Source organism: Diabrotica virgifera, chromosome 1 (assembly GCF_917563875.1).
Source record: "Diabrotica virgifera virgifera chromosome 1, PGI_DIABVI_V3a".
NCBI classification, from domain to species: Eukaryota; Metazoa; Arthropoda; class Insecta; order Coleoptera; family Chrysomelidae; genus Diabrotica; species Diabrotica virgifera.
In genome coordinates this window covers 56,965,363-56,973,630 of record NC_065443.1, presented here as the reverse complement: position 1 = coordinate 56,973,630, position 8,268 = coordinate 56,965,363, and the positions used below count along the sequence as shown (strand labels likewise).

Sequence of the window (8,268 nt, the reverse complement as noted above, 5' to 3'; positions counted from 1 at the left end):
GAATAAAACACAACTGCTGTAATTCACTTTACACTCTTTGTTGCTGGATGGACTATTTTGCACTAGTTAACCGATATTTATAAAAAAATAAAACAAATAAATGTGGCGTCGTATTTTTCTCAAGGAAATGAAAACTGACAAAGAAAGTGACAGAATACAGAACGAACTGAACGAACGACGCACGTGCAGAAACCTGCAGAAAGGAGACTAGTAATGCCATCCCGTGCAAGGGCGCAAACTAGCAAACGTACGTTGACCTTGAATATCCCTGTTACATTGATAGGTGGGGGTGTGCTGTGATTGTGTTCAGGATGCCAGGAAAAAAGTCTACAATATAAAAATTTCTGGAAATGGATACTTGCATTTTAAAATGTATAATATTCATCCAAGAGTGCATAAGCATGTTAAAATAAGTGTAATAAAGCCAGATTCGTGTGCAGCAACACCAAAATCTCCGTGTAATCCGTTCGCATTAATTTATAGTGCCAGAATCACTCGACACTGCACAAGATGACATCATCCTAGAGACTAGGTGCTCCGTGTGTCCGTTCTGGTAGAGTATTCGTTTTCAGCAATATTTCGGCAACCCCAAAACCACCGAGTAATCAGTTTGCATCATTCTAAAGCCGAAAACCCTCTAAACTCCAGAAGATGACGTGCTATAATAGCAGTGACACTGGGCACCAGGGGGTCGGTTCTGATGGCGTAGTCATATTCAGCGACCCCAAAAACCACCAGAGTAATAAAAGTTGGCCCTTAATATGCTTATTTTGACGTTTTTATTTACTTTTGGATGCATGTTATGCACTTTAAAATGCAATTATTAATTATGCATTTCCACCGATTTTTCTATTGTAGACTTTTTTCCTGACATCATCCTGAACACAATGCAAAAACTTGTAAGTCTGTATGTGATCTATTTAAACATTGATTTATTCCGGTGTTTTTAGTACTAAATGCACTGGTCTAAATTAATAGTCGCAGTAAATGCCAAATACTTACACATTTCGTTTGAGGGCCATTGCAAGTATAGACAAGTATGTACGTGGGAAGTGTACGAATCATCGTGATCCCTTTGACTCGTGTGTCATTTTTACCGACAACAGATGAATAAAAATAAATCGTTTCCAAGATGAAGAACTCCATGATTTTGTACAGAAGTGAAGGAAAAATGTAAAGAGAAGAAAAAAGCTTACCTAAAATACATGTCAACTAAAACACAAGAGGCATACGATAATTATAAGACTATAAGAAACGAAACAGATTCAGTAGTAAGAAGAATAAAAAATAATCACTGGGAACGTTTTTCGAAAGAAATGTAACATAATTTTTATGGTCTCCAAAAGGAAATATTATGGCGCTTTAAAGAGGTCAAAGAGCGGAGGTAAAGGAAATAATAGAACCAAAACACATAGAAAAGGATACATGGATTGACTATCTAAAATAGCTCTATGCAGAGGAAAAACACATGATGCTAGAACCGGAAACACCAGAAATTACCACAAATGAAGATGTTAATATAAAGGCACAGGAAGTAAGAAAAACACTAGTAAAATTAAATAATAGAAAAGCTGCAGGTAAGGATGGAATACCAAACGAATTACTGAAATATTGTGGAGCAGCAATGACAGAACAATTAACAATATTAATTAACAAAATCATAAACACAATAAAATACCGGAAGAATGAAGAAAGAGCGAACTAATTCTACTATTCAAAAAAGGAGATAAAAAGCAGCCAGAAAACTACAGAGGTATCAACTTGTTAAATACTACCCTAAAACTTACAAGACGTAATGAATCAGAGAATAAGTTTAGCAGATGAACAACAGGGTTTTCGTACTGAAAGATCGTGTACAGATGCAATATTCGTCATAAAGCAAATTACTGAGAAATCACTAGAGTATAATAGATCAGCATTTCTATGTCTGATTGACTTAAAGAAAGCATTTGACAGAGTAAGACTCAAAGATGTAATCCATCATATATATAATAGAGAAGTCCCTCCAGATATCATAAAAATTATTAAGAACATCTACCAAAACAACAAAATGGAAGTCAGACTAGATGCACAACTTACAGAACCTATAGATATAGGCAGCAGAATAAGACAGGGCATTGAGTCATATGCTTTTCAATTTAATCATGGATGAAATCATCAAAAACGTCAACAGAGGAAGAGGATATAGAATGGGAAACAAAGAAGTAAAAATACGACACAATATTGATAGCCCAAGATGAAGACAGTCTGCAAAGATTAGTCCACAGATTTAACATAAGAGCAAAAGAATTCAATATGACAATTTCATCTCAGAAAACCAAAACTATAGTAACCAGTAAAGAAATAATCAGATGCAAAATAGAAATTGATGGTATCAGTATCGAACAAGTAATGGAAGTAAAATACCTTGGAATTACATTGTCAAGTTACGGAGACCTAGACAAAGAAGTGAGAAATCAAGAACAAAAAGCAAATAGATTGGCAGAATGCCTTAATAACACTATTTGGCGAAACCGACATATTAACACTGAGATGAAGTCAAGAATTTATAAAGCCAGTGTAAGACCAATAATGACATCTGCATCAGAAATACGACCCGATACAGCCACAACACAGAGACTATTGGAAACGGCAGAGATGAGAGTACTGAGAAGAATTACAGGAAATACATTGAGAAATCGAAATAGGAACGAAGATATTAGAAGACAATGTAACGTACAGTATATAAATGAATAGACACTAAATAGAAAAAAAAAAATGGAACAACAACATAACCAAAATGGGGGAGACACGTGTGGTCAAAATAGCACGAGATAAATCACCAATCGGTAGAAGAAATATCGTATAAAGTATCTTATAAAGAGGAAGAAGAAGAAGAACAGATGGAAAACGAACGAGTGGCAACGGGTGACAAATAATTTTACGAGTAACCTACTCACACGACATGGCAAGTGACGATTATTCGCCAAGTACAAGAGTCGTTTGATTCCGGTTTTATATTAGGATGGACTTTTAAATAGGCGGTTTGTCAAAAACATAGACTGACGACGAGCTAATTTTATCCTGAAAAGTGTTCAAAACAAAAAAGTATTCGTAAAATAAGAAAAAGTTAGTCTACAATTTATATAGTCCAGGGCGTATATGTTTTGAGATGGACGTTGAGAAGTGACTCATATTTTTTTGCAGAAATTGCTTGGAATTAACTCATATAATAATAATAGAGTTATCCTCCTGCTCAGAAATGCCCGGAACATTGTTTAAATAATCAAAATGTCAAAAAATGAAGGAAAAATTCGATTTTTTCTTAGTTTTTTGATTATAACTTTTAATGTATTCGCTTTCGAGAAAATGGCTCACACATAAAAGTTGAGTAATTAAATTTCCTACAACATAGTTGTGGCTGATGATTTTAAGAATTGTCACCCTTGTTGCAAAATAACAATAATTGCGAAAAAAACATAAAAAATCAAATAGTCGCATTTTACGTTTTTGACCCATTTATGCTACACTTAGGACCTTCAGATTTTACAAAGAAAAACTATGATATATTCAAACAACACTGTAAATTTGATTAGAATCGGTTCAAAATATTTTGCAAAATAAATTTTGCAATCCAGCTTTCGCAAAAATAATTCATTTTTTCAAAATATTGAAGGACGGAAAATAAAGTAGATAGCAAGTTGACATTTTTTTTAGATATAGAAGGATACTTTACCTTTTATTCGCAATTTTCAAAATTAAAATCGATTAACTACCGTGGCGTCAGGAATTTTTTTAAATAAACATTAATTTTTGGTGCTACGCGCAGGACAGCGGTGTTCGATTCACACAAGTTGATTTCCATCAAAATTTCTTCCAATCTTTATCTAATATAGTGTTTTCTTACTCTATATTTTGTTATATTTTAATATTTTATTTCCAAAAAATCACACTAATTTGATCATTGTTTGTAAAATATTGTTTAAACAATTGCATATGTTTAAAAATAATAAACTTTTATTCCATTACATAGTTAAAATATATGAACAAAGAAAGTTTTTGCTAAAAAAAGTGGCATTTCGAATGAGAGAGTATGTGTTTTTATTTTGCAATAAACAAATTTTATTTATTGTTATGATCTGCTTTCTATTACTTTGATATTAATTATTATTTATTTAATTAATTATTTAATTGTCGCAAATCATACATAAAAATATTAAGAAAAAATCTCAGGGTGCCTTTTTTCAAAAAATTTTTAATTAAATTCTCTTAGGTTATACTTATCCTTTCTCCTGGGTTCAGTATCTCTTAGTTGATCCTTATCGGGATAAAATAGGAAAAGGAAATAAATAGAAAAATCATAAATAAACACATACAAATACCTTTATTATCAAAAGCAATGCTCTATAAATTTATCAATTAAATCCTGTGGGCATAACTGTCCAAAAGAGACTTTTACCATATAAATTAATCTAATTCAAACAAATATTTATCGCTTTGTTCTTGATACCCTTAATAGAAAACAAGCTAAAAACAAACAAATTTGGTATTCGCAAATTACTTATACTCCCTATTAAATTTTTGAAATGTTGGAATCTTAAATGCATATGCTTTTACGTAAAAAAATTTAACTTCTGATTAGAAAGAAAATCTATCACATAGGTTATTGACTGACCTTTTTGATTCACACACAATGATGTCTCCTCTTGACCCAAACAGCTCCTCTTTGTTGATTATGTTAGGCTACCAATCAAAGCCCTCTCCGTTCTCAGCAAACAATCCAGCAGGATACCAGCAACTATTTCTCCAAAACACAAGCCAGGCTTCCTTTGACCAGGACTCGTTCAATAAACTCCAAATCTCTCTCCTCTCTTTCTCTCAACAATAATCTCCTGAGACCCAAGTATCTTTTTTACTTGGTGTCACAAATAATTTTAATAACGATAATTCTTGTAACTTACTCTCTTGGACTTTACAGAATCGAAGAGGTATTTCTTCTCGATTTGACTTGTCTCTCGTTCCACTTTTCAGCTACTCTCACTATCCATACAACCACTAGTACTTGCTTCTGAACTACTCACGAAAATTTTGACTGCTCCTCTCGGCTGCCGGTAACACAATGATCCCTCTTTCCAAAACTATCTGAAAATTCAACCTTCTCTCCTTCCCATTCCAAATTGCCAAACCAATCAGAGACATTTCTTCTTCCCCATTCTTTTTTTCTTTCGAAACACCCACTCATACTTTCAAAAATATTCCTACCATCATAATATTTACTTTCGGGAAATTCTACAAAATTTACTCGGGGTTAAACAAAAAGAGATTAAAATTCCAAACTTTCTTTACCTTAATTTTCTAAGAACTAATTACGTATGGCTTCTATCTTTTCCGTAATAAACAATCGGTTTAAAATAATAATCATAAATAACTTTCACTCCACTTTTATTTACAAATGTTTTTAATATCCTTCATGGAAAAATTCATTAAGGAGAAACCACCTTGCGTGAAAGCTAACTTCTAATAAATATTTACAAATCAATATACAATAATTCAAATTTATGTGCCCGCGTTATATTAAAAAAATTAAAATTTTTATTCTATCTTTGATTGATAAATTGAAACACAATATTATATATATATATATATATATATATATATATATATATATATATATTGTTATATTTCTATTTGATATGAAAATTAAAATTTGATAATTATAGACAAAATTCAATTTAATATAAAATATTTTCAATTTTCTCAACCACGGGCATATAAATTTAGAACAACCTGTATACAACAAATTGTTATATTTAATTTTAAGAAGTGATTAAATAAGACTCAAGTGAAATCGTTAATAGGTCATTATCGTTGTTCGCGGAAGGATCGATCATTAGCCGATGCTAAATAAGACTAAGTGGAAATAGAGAATAGGTCATTAAAATTTGTATATAGTAGAAAGTAATTTTAGAATGGGAATTAACTATTTTCTTTGAAATCCATTAAGCATATTTAGAAAGTTTAAAAAATTGGTTTTGAGGAATACTGCGAATGAGAGTTGGTGGTGGAATTTTGATTTGTGAATCTGGAAGGGATATTTAGAAAGTAGGGGAATGAATGACAAATAGAGATCAGAATGTTTTGAGCGGTGGAGAAGTGAAGTCGAGTAGTAGACGGTAGTGTACGGAGAGTGAGAAAGCCTGTGTAGTTCCGTGAGTGTGGAGTATCTATCGTAGAACGAGAGGTAGGCCAGGTTTGAGAGTAAAAGAACCTCCTTGAGCCAAGAGTTCCCGGTAGCTGATTGCAGTTTCGAAAAAGGTAGAACACAGCATCACGACAGAAGCAGGAAACGAGAGCTATACGAGCTAGTTTCAGAGGAGAACATTACTGGAAGCCAGGACGAGGTTTGGATTGCAGCCAAGGATAGCAGGAAACGGGTCTTGTGTGAAGACATTCTCAGTGCACCAGAAAAAGGTCAGTCTCATTTGTTTGGACATGAATGTATGGGTTTTTTCGTAGTAAATACCACATTTAAAATTGAAGAAACATAATCAATAATATCAGAAAAGCTTCATCAAACTTAAATAGAATTGTTGCTAATAAATCATAATAGTTAAATGTTAATAAAAACTTTCAATTGGAAATCAAAAGGAAATAAGATTCCCATGTGTAAATGTTATGTTTAAGAATAATAAGATATAGCAAATATTAAGCAGTGATTGCCATTTAAATAAAATAAACAATATTTTGATTACAATTGTAACCCATATGTGTTATTATTTTACTCTTTTCTTTCCTATCCCGATTAGGAACCATTAAGAAATACTTAGAAGCCACGTATGTAAGTAATTAATTTTATAAAAAGCCCTGAGATTGAAAACATATTGATATGTGATCTGGTAAATTAATTAGATTATTAGTAATGCATTGATTAAATTAAATGACATATAAAATTATCATCTCATATCAATAATCAAGATCACAACAACTGTCGTCCAACGTGGAAAGCATGGAAAAGTATTTCTAGTGGTAAATTTGAAGGATAGAAAGAGTAAAGCCGGTATTTGAAAATGTATATGCCTGTGGTAAAAAGTGAGATACTTACATTTGATAACATAAAATTTTAGATCTCTTTAGGTACAAATTTTACATAACTGATTTAATATTTTATTTTTACGATATTTACATTTGATATATTTATTGACAATTTATAATATTTGGGTGAGAAAAAGTCGTCTTGGTAACATACTAGTAAAATTTCATATTTGGCGGGGACAGTACTTCTTGAAAACAAAAAGAACATTCAAATCAAGAGAATAATTCAGACCAAGAAGATATTTTAGACACGACAATCATGGCATCAGAACAGCAAGAATTATCAGGAATAGATAAATTATTACAAATGATGCAACTCCAGTCACAAAGAATAGAACAGAAAATGGATGAAACACAACAAAAAATGGATAAAAATCAGGAAGAAACATCAAAGAAAATGGATAAAGTGGATCAAAAAATGGATGAAACACAACAAAAAATGGATGAAACAAAAAGAATAATGCAAGAAAATCTGAAGGAAACAAAACAAGCCATAGAAGAGAACAACAAGAAAATGGAGGAACGCATAGAAAAGTATGAAATGAAAATTAAGGATCACATGAAAGAACAAGAAATGAAAATTCAAAATAAAATAAAGGAGATAACGAATTGCCAGAAAAAAGAAATGGAAAGTTTGGAAAACAAGTTTGAAAACGCTATTCAAGCAATCAGAGAAGAAATGGAAAGAAAGATTGCGGAAATCAATATTCAACAAAATGTAGGAGAAAGAAGAGAAAATGTTATACATAGCACAGATGACGTGAAGATAAGGTTTGGCGGGGATGTAAGAAGATTACACCCAGTGCCGTTCATAAATAGCCTGAAAAAGAAAATACAGCACATCGGAAATTTCGAAACAGCAAAAGAAACTATCAGAAACCATCTAAAATATGAAGCAAGCCTATGGTTCGATTGCAAAGAAGAAGAATTTGACAGTTGGCAACAATTTGAACAAAAATTTTTGAATTATTTCTGGGGAAAAGTCCAACAATTGGAAATTAACAAGGAATTGCAAAATGGGAAATACAATGATAGGATGGGTATATCAGAAAGGACATATGCATTACAAATTTACTATAACGCAAAACATCTACAATATAATTACTCATCGGAACAATTAGTCGAACTGATTGCAAGACATTTCGAAGAAACGCTGGAAGACCATATCACATTGCAAAACTACAAAGACATAGATAG

The 8,268-nt window shown here is 31.9% G+C and overlaps 1 protein-coding gene across 1 annotated transcript in view; it reads left to right on the top strand.

Moving 5' to 3' along the window:
* The first annotated feature begins 213 nt into the window (after positions 1-213).
* Positions 214-8,268, top strand: part of LOC126890766 (zinc finger MYM-type protein 5-like) — a 42,913-nt gene continuing 34,858 nt past the window's right edge. The window contains exon 1 of the mRNA XM_050659951.1: positions 214-247. Within this exon, the coding sequence (XP_050515908.1) occupies positions 214-247 (34 nt within the window). The remainder of the gene's footprint in view (positions 248-8,268) is intronic.